At 49.6% G+C, this 20,663-nt stretch overlaps 1 protein-coding gene across 1 annotated transcript in view; it reads right to left on the bottom strand.

Moving 5' to 3' along the window:
- Window positions 1–20,663, bottom strand: part of ITGA11 (integrin subunit alpha 11) — a 134,011-nt gene that overhangs the window by 97,655 nt on the left and 15,693 nt on the right. Inside the window, exon 2 of the mRNA XM_007445599.1 lies at window positions 4,874–4,985. Within this exon, the coding sequence (XP_007445661.1) occupies window positions 4,874–4,985 (112 nt within the window). The remainder of the gene's footprint in view (window positions 1–4,873; window positions 4,986–20,663) is intronic.

Raw genomic sequence — 20,663 nt, 5'->3', positions numbered from 1 at the left:
GGGGGGAGGGGCTGTGAGGGCGATAGGAAGGGGCGCACACCCAACGGCGCACTGGCAGCCACCCGTGCACCCCCGCGCCCCGCGCTCACATGCGCCGGCAGTGTCACAGCTGCATTTCAGGACCTGACCGGCTCTCCTGGGCCTTCCCACCCAGGCCATAGCTTCCCTACTTCCTCACCTACTGGTCCCTCGTTTTTAATCAAATTTGAGAGAGAAAAGATTTTTACAAGACAGAAAAGCACAAAGAATCATATAACCAAGTCCTAAGACCAAGAACAAGCTCACATCCAGTCACTCTTGTTTCTCGTCTAGTAAAGAAAAAACATCACTCAGTGGGAAGCAGCCGCATAGCACAGGGAGATCAGCTCAGTGTCCACCTAGAGCGGTGGGATAGGGAGGGTGGGAGAGAGACGCAAGAGAGAGGGGATATGGGGATGTGTGTATACTTACCGCTGATTCACTTTGTTATACAGCAGAAACTATCACACATTGGAAAGCAATTATACTCTAATAAAAAAGTTAAAAAAAAAAAAAAAAAGAATATATTGGATGCATTTAGCTGCACAATATACCTCATGTACATAGAAATAAAGTTCCTGAGAATATATTAATAAATAGAATCAATTTATACATATATACATATATATACACACATATATATGTATATATATATAGATATGAATATGTGGTGACCAAGTTTATCCCAGGAATACAAATTGGGCTTAATATTAAAAAAAAATCAATGAATATAATTAATATTAACAGAATAAAGGAGAACCATATAATATCTCAATCTTTGCAGAAAAAGCATCTGATAAAATTCAACACCTATTACATACACACACACAGAGACAAACACACACAAGTAAACTTCAGAAAAGTAGGAACAGAAGAAAACTTTCTTAATATGAAGGTATCTACAACAAACAAATCAATAAACTACAGTTAACATCTTATTTAATTATGAAATATTGAAAAGTTGTCCCTCTAATAAGGGAAGTAAGAAAATCACATTTGGGATCACAACTTCTATTCAGTCTTGTACTGAAGGTCCTGGCTATTGCAATTAGGCAAGAGAAACAGAAATAAAAGCTATGAAGATTGGAGGGCTTCCCTGGTGGCACAGTGGTTGAGAATCCGCCTGCCGATGCAGGCGACATGGGTTCGTGCCCCGGTCTGGGAAGATCCCACATGCCGCGGAGCGGCTGGGCCCGTGAGCCATGGCCGCTGAGCCTGCGCGTCCAGAGCCTGTGCTCCGCCAAAAAACAAAACAAAACAAAACAAAACAAAAGCTATGAAGATTGGAAAAGAAGAAATAAAGCAATTACTTCAGATGATCTGCTTGTATACATAGAAAATTCAAAAGGATCTACAAGCAAACTATTATAAATAATAAATGAATTTAGTAAAGTTGCTGGATCCAACGTAAATATACAAAAGTCAATTGTATTTTTCTGTACTAGCAAAAGATTGGAAAATGAAATAAGAATATTCTATTTTAGGGACTTCCCTGGTGGTGCAGTGGTTAAGACTCCATGATCCCAATGCAGGGGGCCCGGGTTCGATCCCTGGTCAGGGAACTAGATCCCACATGCGTGCTGCAACCAAGAGTTTGCATGCCACAACTAAGGAGCCCATGTGTCGCAACTAAGGAGCCGGCAAGCCACAACTAAAGGAGCCTGTGAGCCGCAACTAAGGAGCCCACGTGCCGCAACTAAGGAGACAGCGACCTGCAACTAAGGAGACCCACGAGCCGCAACTAAGGAACCTGCCTGTTTCAACTAAGACCTGGTGCAACCAAATAAATAAATAAAAAATAAAAAGAATATTCTATTTTTAATTAGCATAAAATATTGAATGCCTAGGCATTAATATAATAAAAGGTATGCAAGAGTTTTACACTGAAAATTTCAAAGCACTGTTGAGAGAAAAAATTTTAAAAATTAAATAAATGGAGGGATATACATGTTCATGGTTTGGAAGACTCAGTATTATCAAGATTTCATTTCTCCCCAAGTTGATCTATAAATTTAATGCAATCCCAATCAAAATCTCAGCAAGCTTGATTGGGGAAATTGACAAGCCTATTCTAAAATTCATAAGGAAATAGAGAGGACCTAGTATAGCTAAAACAATCTTGTCAAAGAAGAACAAAGATGGAGAACTCATACTAACTTCAAGACTTGCTTTGAAGCTATAGTAACCAAGGCAGCTTTCTATTCTATGGAGTAGAACAGAGGCTAGAAATAGACCCATACGTACAGGGTCACCTGATTTTCAACAAAGATGACACTACAATTTAGTGGGGAAATAGTCTTTCAACAAATGGTGCCAGATCAACTGGATATCCATATTAAAAAAAAAACCAAACCTTAGATCTTTATCTCACATCTCATACAAAACTTAATTTGAGATGAATCACTGACTTAAATGAGAAAGTAAAATCATCAAACTTCTGGAAGAAAACAGAGGAAAATATCTTCATGATCTTGGGAGAAGCAAAAATTTCTTAAATGGGACACACAAGAAACACTAACCATAAAAAAGACAGATAAATCAGACTTCACTGAAGTTAAGAACTCTGTTCATAAAAAGATACCATTAAAAGAATGAAAAGGCAAGATATAGACTGGAAGAAGTTCTTTGCAATGTTTTTCTCTGACAAAGGATTTGTATATAGAACATATTTTTTAAAGTCCTATAAATCAATAAGAAAAAGACACACAACACAATTTAAAAAATGGGCAAAAGACTCAACTGGACACTTCACAAAATAGGATACCAAAATGGCCAATAAATTTACCAAAGTTTACTCAACATCATTAGTCATTAGAAAAATGCCAATTAACCCCACAATTAGATACCACTACACACCATCAGAATGGCTAAAATTAACGACTGATAATACCAAGTGTTAGCGAGGACGGGAAGCAACTAGAACTCTCATGTTACTAGAAGAGTTTCAATTGGTAAACCATTGCTTGGCAGGTCCTACAAACATATACCTTCCCTTTAACTCAGTGATTCTATTCCTGAGTATATACCGGATAAAAATTAGTGCATATGTTCATCAGAAGACATGTATAAGAATGTCAATAGTATCTCTACTTGAAATAGCCAAAAATGGAAACAATCCAAAGATCCATCAATAGTAGAATAAATAAAAAAAAACGTGGTGCATTGCTACCGAAGAATATTACACATCAGTGAAGAAACATCAAGTGTGAAACATTCAACAGTATGTTAAACCTCAAAGACATAATGTTGAGTAAAACAGGTCAGGTACAAATAAGTACTTAATGTGTGATATCATCTATATGAAGTTCAAAAACAGGCAAAAATCAATTTATGGTAATAGGAGTCAGAACAGTGGTTACCTAGAGGGGTGGGAGGCACAAGGAGCTTTCCAGGGAGCTGGAAATGTTCTATATCATGTTCTGGGAGGTGAGCACAATGGCCATATACATGTGTACAAGTTCACTGGTTTGGACACTTAAGGTGTCTATGCTTTACTGTATCTAAGTTATACCTCAGTAGAAAGATAATTAGATACTCCTTCACAAAAAAATGTATCAGAGAATCTGTCAGATCTGAGTGGTAGGGTAGGGTGAGTGGGGAAGGTAGGAGAGGACATCACGGGAGGAAGGAACAGCATGTGCAAAGAAGCTCTGGAGAACTGGAAAAATGGAAATAATGCAATGTGGTAGAGTGTTGAGTGCAGGAAAGGAGGTGGGGGAAGCAGAAGGAGAAGAGAGTGGGAGGGTAGGCAGAGGCCAGATTGGGAAGAGGGCAGGTAGGACATTTATCGTCAGCGTTCACATGGTCCCTCGACTCGGCAAGGGCTTCTAAGAGGGCAAATCAAAGGGCTAGTCCTTTCCATCTCAGGAAGGAAGGAAAGCCTTGCCTTCTGACAGCTGAAAACCAATCAGCAGGAGAAGAATGGCAATGAACAGTACATGTGCATGAGGGATCTTACTGGGGCGAGGAAACTGTTCTACAACTGGTGAGCTGCACAACTTGGTAAATTTACTTTAAGAAAAATCACCGAATCGACACTTGAAATGAGTAAATTATATAATATGTAAAATACAATCCAACAAAGTTATATTAAAAATCAGACACGGGGCTTCCCTGGTGGCGCAGTGCTTGAGAGTCCGCCTGCCGATGCAGGAGACGCGGGTTCGTGCCCCGTTTCGGGAAGATCCCACATGCCGCGGAGCGGCTGGGCCCGTGAGCCATGGCCACTGAGCCTGCGCGTCCGGAGCCTGTGCTCCGCAAATGGGAGAGGCCACAACAGTGAGAGGCCCGCATAACGCAAGAAAAAAAAAAAAAATCAGACACGGACCCTTCCCGCCTCTTGATCGCCCCCGTCCCAGAGGGGTCCTTGGGATCTCTCTGGCCCTCTCCCCGCCACTCAGCCTTGCTCTCACTTCCCTTTGCCCCACTGTTCCTGTATTTTAGCTTTGAGCACACTCGCATCTGTCCCCTCAGAGACATTCCGCTCCCCAACAGCTCTCCCAGCCACCAGGACCAGAGGCACTGCCCCCACTGATGAGACCCTGAGGTCCTGAGAGGGGATGGGAAGGGCTAATTATTGGTTCCAGGTGCCTGCTACTTGTGCTGTCCCATAACCCGGAGAAGTAGGGGTGTTCATTCCCATTTCTCAAATGAGAAGATCAAAGCCTGAGAAATGGGATGCTCATGATTTCATGGACAGGGGCAGATCCTAGGCAGCCCCTGACCTGCCACGACAAGAAGTCAAGTCCCCGGCAAGCGGGGGGCGTCTACACGGGAGGGCCAGTGCGGCCAGCCGATGGAGGGGCTGGGTGCGGGGCAGTGCAGGGCTACGGTGGAGGCGGCAGCTCTCACTCACCACTTCTTGCCGCTGATGTCATGCTGCTGCACCGTGTAGCCAAAGAAGGCGGCTCTGGAGCCGGGGATGACTCGGGGCTTCTTGATGTCCATGTTGAAGGTGTCCGTGAACCCTGGGTGGGGAGGAGAGAGGTCAGGCAGGTGGAGGTCCAGGGTCTTGGCTGTGGATGGAGTATGTTCCCCTATCCCTGGGGAGCCCCAGTTCCTGTTTGGGGAACCAACGGTCTGATGGGAAAGGCCCAGCCACTGCCCTGGGCGAGCCAATCTGATAGGGGAGGCATAGGCATAAAACCTACTCTTAGACCAGGGGCGTCTGAAGGGGAAGACCCAGGCCCTTCCCGAGAGAATTCCTGCTCCCACAAGGAAGAGACAGTCCCCGTCGCTCTCCATCACTCCTTCCTCCAACGCTGCTTCTTCTAGCTTCTGCTGGTCTCCTCTTCCGTTTTTTTTTTTTCTTTTCCCTCCTCTCTCCTCCTTCGCTCCTCACTCCTCCCTCTCTTTCTCCCTTCTCTCACCTCTGCCTGCTAAAGAGTCACGGAGCTGATTTCCTACCTCTCTCGCCTCCCCCCACAGCCCCACCAAGCCTGAGGTCCTAGTGGCCACGGCTCCAGCGCTGCTGGCTGACCACCTCCTTCTGAATCCATATGCAAAGCTCCACCTGGCATACTGCTCGGCTGGAGCAGCTGAGGCAAAGCAGAGAGAAATTCCCGTAACCCTTTCACCTCGGCCTCTAATCGGTCAGTTAACCGATTCCACCTAGTGGAAAGCCTTGGGGCAAAGAGCTCTACCCCTTTGGCATTCTTGTGCTGAATCACAAGAGATAGCAGTTCACGCTTGTATGCTGCTTAGGGTTCTGGGTCTCCTCACATTTGCCACCATTTACCCTCACAGGACTTTGGGGGAATGGGCAAGCATCATCCACATTTGGCAGAGGGGGGTTCAGACCCAGAGAGGTGAAGAGGCTGTCCAGGGGTACACAGTGGGTCAGCAGCAGCATCAGAGCCAGGACCTCAGGTACCTGCTCTGCGACTCCTTCCCTCCACGAGGCATTTTCAGGCATGTGTGGCCTCGTTACGTATCAGTACCTACAGGACCACCAAACTTGGAGCCCACGGGATTTAAGGGGTGGGATCCTACCATGAGCCAAAACTCTCAGATAAGTGAAAACCAATCAGCAGAACAAAACAGTAGACAGAATATCATTGTCGTTCCTTTCATGTGTAGGGCACTTTATAAATTTCACAGAACACTCACATACCTGCTATCATCTGATCTCCACTACAACCCCGTGATGTGGGCAGCAAAGGGAAAGCCCAGGGTCAGAGAGGTGAACTGACCTGCCCAAGGTCCCGAAGCCTGCTGGATAGGGACTCTGAATCTGAGGCTAGTACCCTTGAGCGTCCCTCTGTCCTTCCCTTGGCACGGACCCCCTGAGTCTGAGTGTTCAAGAGTGATGCCCTGGAGCATGTATTTGAGTAAGGCCTACTGTACAGGCAGGAGCAAGAGGTTTCTGTTACGCTTTCTTTTCTGCTCAGCAAATGGATACAGTGGCCAAAAATTCCATCATTAGAGTCCCAGAATTAGAGTCCCCTGAGGTAACACTAGAATACCTTAGATTAGGGACGTTAGACATGTGTTCTCACTCATCCATGTCAATTGATTATTAGTGTTGCCTGGAGCACTGAGTTAATTAAGAAGGATTCTGAGGTCAAGTCTGGGCTCAGTGGGCAAGACTAGTGTGATCAGTGAGCAGTACCTGCTGGGGATACAGGAGCAGACAGTGACAGCGAGTGGCTACGTAGCTGCCAACCCTGTCTTCATGATTGCTAATCTGCCACATGAACTTAGTGTCATAGCCCTAAGTGGGGGTGGGGGTAGAAGAGTATGTTATTTACATACTCTTATTTACAAAGCCCAGCCCACGAATGGACTTACCAGCCTGGTTAGAAGCAGGCAGCCTTGGGGAAGAGGGGCCTGGTCGGGTGAGCACAGAGGGATGAAGGGGCACAGGTCCTTGGCCAATGAGGGCATGTCACAGAGCAGAGAGAGATACTAGTGTCACCTGTGTACAGCTGGGAGGTGGACAGAGAGAGGTCGAAGGAGAAGTGGAGTTGCAGACGAGGAACTCTCCAACTCTGTCCTAGGAATGGACACACACACATGCACACGCACATATGTACACACAGAGAGGCACACGTGTGCGTGCACACATGCCCACACACAGACACACATCCATGCACACACATGCACAGGCCACGCACATTCCCTGACTGGGGGGCAACACTTTATCTGGCTCCCTGGTGCCCCCTGGAGATGTCCCCTGGTGGTTCTTGGTCCTCCCTTTCCTGCATCTGAGCCCAGCAAAGGGAGGTGACCTTGACAAGAGGAAGGCATGCTGGGCAGTCAAGAAATCCAGACCCACCCGCCACTCCCAGGCCGACAAGCGGGTGAGGGCCAGTGAAGCTAAGGCCATAAATGGTGCCTTCAGGGCCTTGTCCACCATCAGTGCTTCTTGGGCAAACATGGCCAGAAGGATCCTTCCAAGACCTGTCAGATCCAATCACTCCTCAGCTCCATATGCTTCATCATTTTCCCACCAACTCACAGTCAAAGCCAAAATCCTTACCCGCAAGGCCCTGCATGATCCCACCCGGTTCCCTCTGCCCCTCATTTCCTGTCCTCCCCCTCCATCCCTCTGCTGCAGCCATTCTGTCCCCCTAGCCGTTCTTAGAATGTGTCTGACCCGTCCCCACTTAGCATCTTTGCCCTCGCTGTTCCCTCTGCCTGGAAAGCTCCTCCATGGGTCACCTGCAGGGCTCACTCCCTCAAGTCATTCGGGTCTGTTTCAATGCCATCTTGTCCCTTACCAGGACACCCTGTCACTCCTATCCCCCTTATTCATTTGTCCTCATAGCACTTATCACTAACATGTTACATATTTATCTGTTTATTGTCACGTGGCTGATATTCTCATAATATTCTTATGTCTTCTAAGTGCCGAGAGACGCTGCTCACTGCTGTATACTTACTGCCTTGAATAAAGATCTAGCTCAGAGTCAGCAGTCAATAGATACTGCTTAATTGAATGGTTAGAGACCAGGACCCACATTTGGCTGGGACGCTCTCTCCCCTCAATGAGTAACATGGGGAAAAAATATTCACTGAGCACTGATATGTTCCAGGCACTATTCTAGGTATCTCACCAGTAATTTTATATTACTTAGTTAAATCGCACACCAACCCTGTGAAGTAGATATTATCATACCTCTGGGAGGTTAAGTAATTTGCCCCAAATCACTCAGCTGGGAGGAGGTTAGAGCAAGCCCGTGATCAGGTAGCTTAGGGCACTGGGGTGATGTGCTACCCCTGGGAGAGCAGCTTTTCAGAGAAGGACCCACTGGAGGCAGGGAAAATTCTTTTCAGAGAAACGGGTCTTCCCTCTTGCCCTCCGGTCCCACACCTCCTCTGTCTTTGGGTTTGGTTGGGGGCAGTAGATGGGAGAGGAGGCCGGCAGCCCTGTGCTCCTTCCCTCCCCCATGGGGCTTTGTCTAGGACTAGTCCTGTCTCCCCCAGTGTCCCCACCCCCCAACCCCCTGGACAGGATTAGTGAAATCTGGCCACAGGGAAGAGGACAAAAGCTCTCAGGGACAGGGCATTAAGTTACAAAGTGCTGGTTTCTTCCCCGAGTCGGCATTTGCTTCTGACCAAACCGAACCAACCAGAGAATGGATTTCCTAAAAGTGATGTCAAGTCTGACACCCTGACCTTGGCTCCCGACAAGATCTCTGGCCCGTCCCCCTGATGGCACGTGGCTTTCATGCTTGGTGAATGTACTCTTCTCAAAGATTTATGAACCCCAAATACCAATAAAAGAAAACAAAGTTGTTTTTGATGGAAGTCAACAGGCCGATTGCAGTGACAGTGGGAGCCTGGTTGGGCAGCTTGCCACTTTACTGCCCTTGATATTGATGACAGAGGGGGAAAGAAACCACAGTTCCTGGCCTGCTCTCCTGTGGACTATGGCCAAAGTTACATCAGCTGCTGCTCCCTTTCTCAGAATCTTATCTTTAAAAAAAGCATCAGCCAGTCCCAAGAGAGCACTGAAACCACAGCATGATGTTTGAGCATCGCTTGATCTCAAACCCACCACCCCAGGCTAAGGTGGAGGCTATTGTGCTATCACCAGGCAGGGTGCTCACAGTCCCAAATGCTGAGGCACACTGGCCAACACGTGTCTGGAGCTCCTGTGGACTCAACAGCTCCACAGGGAGTGCTCACTAGAGCTCAAGGAGACTCAGCTGAGCATCCATGATGGGCTGCTCCACCCTCTACCAGTCACAGCCCCCACTGCTGCCACTAGCTTCCCAAGGATCTGGGGAGAAAGTCCGAAGTCTCCATGTGGTCCCATGGCCCTCAGAGCATCCCTAGCCTGTCTCATCAAGTTTTCCTCTGGCTCCCTGCTGTCCAGGCCCCAGGGCCGCCTTTCTGGTCCTTAGATGCACCTTGCTTCCTCCCATCTTGGGGCCCTTGCACGTGCTATTTCTTCTGCCTGAGCATCTCTGATGAACTTCTCATCACCTTTAGATCTCAGCACAAATGTCGCATTCTTGACCCCTCCCCAGGAAGCTTCCCTGACCGTCCCCCCCCCGCCCCCGCCCCATTACATCAAATTTTGCCTAGTGATCTCAATGTGAGAAGCCTGGCTCCAGCATTCATTGACTAATGGGTGACCCTGGGTCAGGGACTTCTCTGGTCCTCAGTTTACTCTTCTATAAAATGGGAATAATAATACCCAAAGTGTGGTGGACAATACTGAATGCAGTGACTAACCAGTGCAGCGCCTGGTCCACGGAGAGCACGCAGTAGATCTCGGTCAGCTGGAACTGAATCAAGATTCCCTGCTCTCCGAGCTGCCTCAGTGCCTTTGCCCATGCTGTTCACCCTGACTGAAGGCCTTTCTTCCCTTCTACTCAGACATCAAGGCCCAGCTCTGATGACACCTCTGCTACAACGTGTTCCTTCCTCTGGGTTGCTCATAGCTTCTGTTGCTTTCTACCATGGATTACAGTAGTTTCCACATCTTCCCTGCTTTCTTATCCAGCTACACACTATTCGGGGCAACATTCAGGAGTAGCTTTGTATATTTTTATCTTTGCTCTGTGCCAGGAATATGGAGAGAGACCTGCCTGATGGATTTCTCACCCTCTGAGAACCTGTTCCCAGAATCAGTACCTGTTGGCCTCTTCTTCCCTTAGTTTATTTCCTAGCTTTCTGATTGGTACGGACAGTTCCTTACCATTTAGATAACAGTAATAAAAATTATAGTGTACATGCACATAGAACTCACTAGGCACCGGGTACTGTTCTAAATTTATTTAATCCTCACAACAACCTCTTGAAGTAAGTATATTATTATTCTCACTTCACAGGTGAGGAAACTGAAGCACAGAGAAGGCAGGTAACCGGCCATGGTCATGCAGCTAGGAAGTGGCAGGGTCGCACTCTGAGGCCTCATCGGTCCTGCCCTGGGCTGCCCGCCACCATCAAGCCTTCCTCCCCACTTCTGTCACTTAAGCTCCTCACTGCCAGGCTAGCCCTCCTCCCTCCCACTCTTTCTTAAAAACTCACCCATCCTGGGTCCCATGGCCTCAGATCCTGCTCGCTAGAGAACTGACAGGTGCATCCCTGATCACAACAGGCGGAATACAGGTGACCAGGTGTGCCAGAAGGACACAGCCAGAGTCCCAAGGACCTTGAAAATCTGGATGAAGCACCAGATTTGACAGCAGGAGGAAGCTACTCTGGGGAACCTGAGAGTGACCATCTTTCAGCCACCTTCCATCCGCCAGGCCGCCAGGCTTCTCTGGGTCCTGCTTTGGGTTGCAGATGTACATTGCGCAGGCAAGAGCTTTCATTTTCCTTGGATGGTGGGAGCTGGGATGGGGGCCAGGGAGGCTGAAATAGTATCAGAGCTCTCTCGTGTTATCTCCCTCTTCCCAGTTTTACTTGCCCCTCAAGAATCTTCATGTCTAAAAGCAAATCACAGATAGGTAGGGGCAGGGGACAGGAGAAAAGACCCTGACAAAAGAAAAGACCCTAGGCAAAAAGAAATGGTAATGTGGACCTCCTTCTGCTATGCAAAGCAAAATCACACATTCCAACCTGCGATGGGGTGAGCTGTAGATGCCTGGCTGATTTGTATCCTCTGCATTGCTGCCCCTTCTGCTGTGGCAAATAATGAAAGCTTGGTGGTTCTTGATCTGCCGCCAGCCCCAGCTGTCTTTCCCTTCTTACCTGAAGCCATTGTTTCAAAGACAGGCATCTAAGAAGGCAATATCAGGTTTGGGGGCATTGCTGGTGAGGCGCGAGGCCCCCTCACCCCCGTCTAGGCCCTAGTGAGGCGCTGGTGAGATAGGAGAGAAGAGGCGGGGTGTGGGGAGAATGCTGTCCCCTCATCAGAGAAGCTTCTGCCCGTTGAGGGAGGAAGGCCTCCACTGGAGAGGAGGTGGCTCCAGGTCAGGGAGCCCTCCGGCTCCAGGGATCCTGCCCTTGGGGGCCTGCAGCCCTCACAGGAGACCTAGTAACTATGCCCTCCCCCAGGAAGCCTCTGGAGGACGGGGCTCTGGGCCCTGCCCTTGAGAGCTGCTGGGGCATCAGGGGAATCACACTGGATTGTGAGCTTCTTTCTGCCTATACCTCCACTCATGGAGGAATGAATACGTGTGAAGTTTAGTGAATACCTGTTAAGGGTTGGGGTTAAACCTCTACACTGAGCAGAGTGAATTGCATACATCTTCTCGCCATCCCAAGACTCCAAGCAATGTGAGGACAAGGCCTGGGTTTCACTTATCTCTTCATTCCCACTGCAGGGTTTGGGACACAGAGATGCTCAGTAAAATGTGTTGAATTAAAGTAGAAAATTCAGCTCTGACTAACAACAATAGACAACGCCTATGAAGCATCCCCACTTAACGCTGGACTGGGCCATATGAGGCAGAAATTAAAGTGTGTCTGTTTCCAGCCAAGGTCTTAGGATGCCTTGTCTGTTTCTGCTTTTGCCCACTTGCACTTCGGCCATCAATGTGAGAAGTATTTGCTCACTCTGGCCCACTGACCCCAGGAAAAGGATGAGAGATGTTTGGAGCTGAACTGTCCTAGCCAAGCCCGGCTGGGGTCAGCCATCCCGCACATACACAAGCAAGCCCCATGAGGCCAGCAGGGCTCTCAGTTGAGCTTAGCTGAGGTCAGTTGACATCCAGCTGACCCAGCCACATGAACTAAATAATTATTGTCTGTCACTCAGAGTTGGGGGGATTATTTGTTACATGGCCTCATTGTAGCAATTGGTAACTGATTCAGTCTGGCTCTTAAATCGGCGCTCCCCAACCTTTTTGGCACCAGGGACCGGTTTCATGGAAGACAATTTTTCCACAGACGGCAGGGAGGGGGTGGATGGCTCAGGCGGTAATGCAAGCGATGGGGAGTGGCTGATGAAGCTTTGCTCACTCGCCCGCCGCTCACCTCCTGCTGTGTGGTCTGCTTCCTAACAGGCTAAGGACCAGTACCGGTCCTTGGCCCAGGGGCTGGGGACCCCTGTCTTAAATGATGGACAATCAGGGAAGGGGAGGAATAATTACACAATGGGGACTCATGGTTTCTGGGGTGGTAACCCAGTCATTCCCTTCTCAAGAGCTCATGGGGAGGCCTGGACCTAGCCTGTCAGGGAGCAGAGCGGCCTAGCAGGCAGGTCATGACCTCTCCTGCCTGAGCCATGCACCAAGAGCCTTAGAGCTGGGCTGTCCTGCCTCATCGGGACGTAGGAATGGCAGGCACAGGAACAACAGACATACAGACAGACCCCTAGCATCAATGCTGGGCTCAAGGGCCCTCCCGTACCTCACTTTCTCTCTGCCCCATGGCCAGGGGACGTGAACCCTGGACAATTTAACACAGGGTCAAAAGTGTTGTGCAGCACATATGTTATCAGGGAAGGGTAACTTATTAGGATTTTATTTTCAAGAGCAAACAGGGATCTTATAGATCCAATAACCTAGCGGTCTCAAAACTTTGTTTTTCTGTGGTGAATCCCACCTTTTGGAAACAAAATCTATACAATAAAAAGCAGACACAGGAAGCTGAGGTTGGGGTTAAGGATGGGGGACAAGGAAACTCCCCACCTGCAGTGACAAGCCTAAGACATTTCTTTGGAACCCTAGGGTGTCCTGGAACATAGTTTGAGAACCACTTGATTGGGTTTAAGACCCTTGTTAATGAGAGAACTCAGGCTGGGAGAGGGGTGGGGATTTGTCCAAGGTCACCATGCCCATCTTTATCTACCACCACTGCCTCTGTATACCCCTGCTCTACAGTCCTTCAATTCCACGAATGACTCTTTGGGGCTACGACGCTCCAGGTTCCATGCTGGGTAGTAGGGCCATGACTTGTGGTCTTCAGAGTCTGCAGCCACATGCGTGAGCCAACAGACGTGTTTGCATGTCACCAGAACCCAAAGTGAAGCCCAGAGAAGGCTGGACCAGGGCAGGGTGACCTGCGTTCTAATCTCAGCTTTGTCACTAAATTGGCCGAGTGTCCACGGAGAGTCACTATGGCTTTCTGGGCCTCAGTGTCCCCATCTGTCAAATGAGAGGGTTGAGCTCTCTGCTACTAAGGCCCAGCCCTGGCACATGTCGGAGAGGTTCTCTAGAGCAAACACACAGCCAGCTTCCAGTTGTCGGCACACGAGCATCTGTCTTGAGTCTCCACAAACAATTTAGAATTGGAGGCAGGCGGTATGGAGGAATGCAAGCTCATCTTAATGTCAGCTGAAGCCAAACACACTTAGGAAGGGGAATTCTCCCGGCAAAAATGATCATATTTTGCATTCCCAAGCCAAAAGAGAGTTGAAGAAAACTGTCATCTAATGCTCTGTATTATCTAGGCCCCAGCTCCCTCTCCCCTTGCCTGAACTCTGGAGACCTGGCCTCAGGGCCCTACCTCCCTGGCTGTGGCTTCTGGGCACACCCAGGTGTCAAAGGGATGAAGGCCTTGGTGGGGGTCCAGGCAATGTGATCACCTTTCCAAGAAAGCCCAGCCTCGTCCTGGAGCTGGACTGTGCTGCTAAAACCTCAGCGAGGAAATTTAGAGCTAGTGGGCAGGGGGCACCACAGTTCCCTTCCAGACTCGTCTTATTTCAAAAATTGAGGATGCCAGTGGTATGGACTGAATCCTTGAGTACATGGCTATATGGCCTTGGAGTGACCAAAGCTTCTCTCTCTCTGGGATCTTCTAGGCATGGAAGCCATGATCCCTTCAGAGGGAGACATGGCTGGAGGACCACTGCCAAGGTCAAAGGCCAGAGGATGGACTCCTGACTTTAGGACAGCTGATTCTAGGACTCAGAAAAGGGGACATGGGAATACAATGCCCACCTCCTGAGAGCTAGGGCTGCTGTGATGAGGAGAACTAGGTTGGGCACCAGGAGACCTGGGTCCTCCCCTGGGTTCTGTCACCGACTGGCTGAACCTTGAACAAGTTACTTTTCCCCAGGCCTTAGTCTCCAATATAGAAAAGGAGGAAGCTACACCAGGTGGTCTAAAAACCTTTACAGTCTGGATGTTCTGAGTCTGTGTCACCCTTCTCCTCTGGATCCATTTCCAAATTCATCTCCCTTTGGAGGGGAGGAGTAGGCAGTTGAACACTGGGGCACCCTAAGGGGGCAAGCCGATGGCCATTGCCCCTGCAGGTCTCTATCAGGTTGGCTGCCAGGACCGGGGCCATTCCCTCCCTCCTCTCTAGCACTTGGGTCCAACACAAGTGCCCCTCAGCTTCAAGCCACTTACGAAAGTGAGCTGTAACACCCTCCTGGCTGCCCCCCAGTGGCTTAGCCCTGAGCTGCCACTGCCCTGCTGCTGGAACTGGGGGCCATGATCGGGTGGGGGCTGGTCTGGTGATATCAAGCCAGTTCTTACCACCAGGCCCTGCTGACCCACTGGTGCTTTAGAGCAAACCTGCCCACACTTGGGTCTCCCCAGGAGAGAGACAAATGCGTCCTCCCTACTCTTGGCAAAGACCACCCTGTTTCCTAGCTTCTCTCTCAACTTAATCAGCATCTGACTCTTTTACACAATGACTGCCTTCTAGATGTGGCTTCATGTCTCTCTGCTAACTGGTCATTATCACACTGGCTTTTTCCTCAGAAGGAAACGCTACGGAGTCTACCCTGCTTCATACTCCTCCAACCACTAATGTCACCAGCCAACCACCGGTCTTCCTTCTCCTTCCCTCTGTTGACGAAGGAGAGAACCTTATCTCTGGATGGGGTCTCCTATCCTTGGCTGCCCTAGCTTCATGCAGGTCAGAACACGGCTCGCTGGCAGCAACTGGTGTGTGCGCGTGTGTGCTGTGTGTGCCTGCGTGTGCACATGTGGCCAAGGGATTAGCCAGAGAGGACAGGGTGGGGAGGGGTAATGACAGGTGGCAATGATTTCTCCCCACTGGAGTCCAGAGGGAGGGGCGGGTTTAGGGGAGGGAGGTGCCTTCAGTCTGAAGGGCCAGCTCTATCCCCAGACTGGGCAGAGAGAGAAGACAGAGGGAATATTGGAGAGTGACTTCCGTGGAAAGGTGTTGTCCCTCCCCGCGGAATGAGCACAGCACTTGTTTCTTAGGGGAATCTCAGGGAAGTGATCTCATCTGGGAGCCAGAGCATCCCTGGTCCACACCCACTGCTGCTTCTGGCCACGAGTGGCTCTGAGCTTGCCAGCGGCTGTGCCGTGGGTTTCTGTGGCCACATGTCCACCTTCCAGGGAAGAACCCAAATCAATATGTACTTCGATGTCCCCTGAATGTTAAATGTGTGAAAAAGAACACGTAAGAATCAGAAAGCTTCCTCGTGTGTGAGATGAGGCGGGGGACCACCGTGGCTGGAGAGTTCTGGGTCCCAGAGAGCCAGTCTGGAGGAGGCTCTCACGTGTGCACAGAGATGTCAGCTGGGAGAGAGCTCGCATATTCACCAGCTCATCAGGTCCCTGCAGGCGGCCTCTTAACAAGCAGTCCACACAGCAGGAGTGCTGGCTGCCCCTCTCCCCTCCAAGGTTTTGCTCTCAGTTCCCTCCCCCCGAATGCCTTCTCATATTGTCAGCCCCATCCTGCACCTGCCTGTCAGGGGGCCCAGGGCATGTCCCACTCACCCTTTCCATCTACCCACGCTGTGCCCTTCCCTGACTGTCCTGCCTCCTGAGCCAACCCTCCCCAGCTGGGGTGGAGAGTCCAGGGGACGGAACCACGCCATGGACTGCACCTGCATCCCCTTGGGGCCTAGAGTTACAAACACTAGGGGAAGCAATGGACAAATATGAAGTCAACACACACAAAGGGTGGGCTTGGGGCCTCTTTCCCCAATGGGAAACGGAGGCTAAGGGAGGTTACCTGCCGGGACCCAGTCTTCTAGCCGGTGGGGCACGTGTAGAGTGGGGATCCAGCCCTCCCCAGTCCCTGGCCAGGGCTTTTGTTCCACTCCTTCCCCGAATCTCCCAGCGGGATTCAGCTGCCACTCTCAGAGCACCTACTAAGTGCCAGGATGGGCCAGGTGCCTTAGAAGAGTATTTCATTTAATTCTAACAAGTGATTTGGGATTTTTTCCCCATTGAACAGGTGAGGAAACTAAAGGTCCAAGACTGACTTGCCTGGGGCCCAGGTGCTGGTGCCGAGGTCTCATCCTGTCTGCTTCCCAGGCTACACATCTTTTAGTGCTTTTGAGCATCCTCATCAAGGCTGGCTGTGTCTGTGAGAGGGCAGGCAGGGCAGCTGAGAGCTCTCCTTGGTGGGGTCGGATAAGACCCCCTACTCACACCTGAAAATGACACCCTTCCAGCTGGACCAGTGATAGCCCTCTCTGAGAAGCTTTCATTTGAGTTGAAGCATTGAAGACCCTACGCTAACCTGACCTTTGGTGCCAAAAGGGAGGTTACTTTAACCAAGCTGAGGGGGTTCTGCCCCTCCTCACCTCTGCTCCCTGCACAGTGTCTGGAATACAACAGGTTCTCAAGAAAGTGGACAGAACAAACTCATGAATGAACAAGTGAATGAATGACCATGGACAAGCTTATCAAATTAACTCAGTATTCATCTGAGTAGAACATGAGCAGATGGGACACAGGGCAGCCCTCCCTTTACCCTCGGCCCTCTGTCAATTCACCCTCTGCACCCCAGCCAGGCTCCACGGGGCCCTCATGATACATGCTGGGTGCTGACAGTCTCCCCCTCTTCCCTGGCCTGCCAACCTCTCTCCCCTACTTCAGTATCCTTGTCTCACCAAAATCCGGTTCTGGTGTCCTATTTTGTGCTAGATAAACACACGCTTGCTAATGTGCGACTTATCACGACATCGCTTCAACTCTCCAAAGCATGTGCAGCCCTACAGAAGGAAGAATTCTTTAAATCAGAAACAATCAGACACAGGCTGGGCAGCCTCCTGCAGTGGAGAGGCCCCCATCTCTAAGATCTGTGGTGGAGACCAAACGCTTGCAGGGGCAGGTGGATGTGGACTGAAATAGAGACACTGCGTAAGCATCCAGAGGGGGGGAGATGGAAAGACAGCAAGTGCCGGTGAGAGCAAAAATCTGCCCTTTGTATTATTTTTTAAAGAAATCAGGAGTTTGGCAATATGCTGGTTAAGCAGATGTCAGGTTCATGGAAAACAGGCCTAAAAATTGAAAAGGGAAACACCAGGCTGACATTTACTGTAATTAACATTATTTTCACTCCCAGCCTTGGACAGCCATCCCAGGGATCACCTCCCTCAGGAATAACACGTGGATCACCTCCGTCAGGAATAAGACAGATGTCTTGGTGATGAAAGCCTTACATCATTTTTCTTTCTCTCTAGGTAGAGACATTGATCAAAATGGTGCTCTTTCTTTAAGCTTTCAGGAGCTACCATGACAGATTTTGAAACACACCAACAGTGATATTATGAATCTGTGTTGTAAGTTCATTTAAAGTGCAATGAAGTCTTTTTTTTTTTTTTTTGCGGTACACGGGCCTCTCACTGTTGTGGCCTCTCCCGCTGCAGAGCACAGGCTCCGGACGCACAGGCTCAGTGGCCATGGCTCACGGGCCCAGCCGCTCCGCAACATGTGGGATCTTCCCGGACCGGGGCACGAACCCGTGTCCCCTGCATCGGCAGGCGGACTCCCAACCACTACGCCACCAGGGAAGCCCTGAAGTCTTGATTAACAAACACACACACACACACACACACACCCAAGCTGCGTGGAAAAACTGGAGTCAAGAGATGTGACCCCAATATCCACTTTAGGATCTGGCTGAGTATTTGGGGCCTTGGGCTGCTGCCTTCCTCCACTCACCTCAAAGTGGCCCAGGCTCCCAAGAACCCACAGTCATACCCCAGCCCAGTCCTGCCTTCTGAGTCCCACAATCAATGTCCAGCTGCCCATAGAACATTTTCACTTGGATGTCTTATAGCATCCCTCACTTCACATGACCAAAGAGGTGCCCTAGATTTTCCCTTCCACGCTGGTTTTTCCCCAAAGTCTCCCCATCGATGCACTTGGCAGTACCACCCTGATTGCTCAAGTCAGAAGCTTGGAGCTCCGGCCTCAGGATTTTCTGTCACTTCCCATCAGCAAACCATGCAGGTTCTACCCTCTCCATCCCTCTCAAGTGCGTCTACTCTTCTCTCTTTCCTCTGACATCACCCAGCCCAAGTCATTCTCATCCTTTTCTGCCTGGACTTTGGCAAGAGCCTTCTAACTGGGCCCTCAGTTCTAATTTTGCTCAGCTGCAAGCTATGCTCTTCACAGCAGCCACAGTGATCTTTTAAAAATGCCAATCAGATCCTGGAACTTTCCTGCTTCAAACCCTCCAGGTCCCTCGCATTGCATGTGGGGTAGATTCCAGACCCTTCCTCAGGGCCCACCAGGCCCTGCAGGATCAGTCTGCTCCTGTGCCATGAGCTTCACCACTTCCTGCTTCCAGCCACACTGGCTTCCTCTTTGCTCCTCAAACCAAGCTCTTTCCACCTCAAGGTCTTTCCCTTTGTGTGGAACAGTCTCCCCCCAATCTTTGCTCAGGCAGCTCCTTCTCCATCTCCAGTTTTAGTGCCACAGCCTGGGGGAAATCTTCCCTGACCATATGCTATGGAGAATCCATTCCTCTCCCTCAAAGCATCTTGTTTCTTTTACAGTTAAACATAATAACAGATGGCTACAAGAGCTATTTGCTTACTCTCCCACTAGAGTTTAAGTTCTACAAGGGAAGGAACGAGTGGTGTGCTGGTCCCTGCTCACAAGAGACAATTGTGTGCAATCTTCCCGTTCAGTGATGCCTGTTGGTCACTTAAAGCTGACCATGGTGGGAGGATTTACACCACAGTAACTGGCAAATGGCTACAAAGAAGGATTCTCTCCACCCCATTCCAAGAGCCGGAATCGGTTGTTAACCGTTTACCAGCACTCCACTGGAAGGGACTGTATCTTTATCCTCGGGATCTAGAACGATGCCTAGCATACGAAAGAGGCTCAATATGCACCTACTGACATATAAGACAATATGAGACCAAAAAGAGAGAGAAAGAATCAAAATATTCAGGCCTCCAAGAACCTCACTAACCTCACACACTAACCTGCTAACAAGGAGTAGACAGGGAATGTGATACTCAGAGCCTCAGGGAGGGAGGGAACTCAGAGCACTGAATTTGGCTTCAGAAGCCCTAGTTTTAATCCCAGCACAGCTTCTAACTTGTTTTACGACTCTGGACCAATTTCTTCTTCTTTCTGGCCCTCAGTTTCTTTATCTGTAAAAAGCACACACTGGACAAGATGCTGTATCTCCAAGTCCCTGTGTTGGATTTAACGAAGCCCATTTATGTACTCGGTTGCCAATTTCTGTACTCCCGACTCCCAGGTCACTGCACTTCACTACACAACTGTAGGGGGGCGCTGTTTACATTGTAGTTGACTGAGTTATGCAGTGCGCAGCCTGCACAGCTGTACGTGGCGGCCCTGCCCACTCTGTTGCTGGCCATTGGCCATTTCTAGGGGAGCCGAATTAGACAGTGAGTCCCTCCCTTTCCTGACATACTAACCAGTTCAAAGAGCTCAGACAGTTTGGTTTTGGTTTTCCACCTCCTAAGATTGTCTCCTGCTTGTCATGAGTGTGTGGATCAAGAGCCCTGGGCATCTGGGGTTAGCCCCAGGCCAGGGGGTGTTTGGACAAAGTAAGAAAAAGACAAAGCTCAGGATATGCAATTTGTGGCAAGACTTTCCCTTGAAGAAGAGGAAGTAGGGCAGTGAGGACCCAGAGAACTGCTGGGCCTGTCTGTTCCTGGTCTTTGAATGCAAACTAAAAAAAGGAATTGCAAGGGCCCATCCCTTCCGAGCCTGCAGGGCCTGCCCTACAGTGGATACACCCTACCCATTTGAAAAGTTCTCCGTCTGCACAGAGCTCAACATAGATCCACCAGAACACAAGTTAAGCTGGACGCTATTGGCTAGGCTTGGTGGGGATGAAGGATGCTGGGGAGTGGAAGTGCTTTGGTTCTCTGAGGGTTATGCAGAACCCTTTGGTTTTTGGTATATGTCAGTTACTCATGCTTTCAAAACTATCCCAAATGTTCACTCCCACTTTTAGGTCCTTAGGAGAGTTAAGGGCTCATGATTCCCTCGGCCTTTGCTAGAAAACAAAGTCCTGCCTTGTGAGGTGGTGGGCCAATTGTCACTGGAGGGATGCAAGCCAAGGAGAGCTACTTATCTGGGATGTTCAGGTTCCACGTT

The sequence above is a fragment of the Lipotes vexillifer genome, unplaced genomic scaffold (genome assembly GCF_000442215.2).
Source record: "Lipotes vexillifer unplaced genomic scaffold, Lipotes_vexillifer_v1.1 scaffold972, whole genome shotgun sequence".
Classification (NCBI taxonomy): Eukaryota; Metazoa; Chordata; class Mammalia; order Artiodactyla; family Lipotidae; genus Lipotes; species Lipotes vexillifer.
Note: the sequence above shows the minus strand (reverse complement) of the source record. Positions and strands in the feature narration are given on the sequence as shown.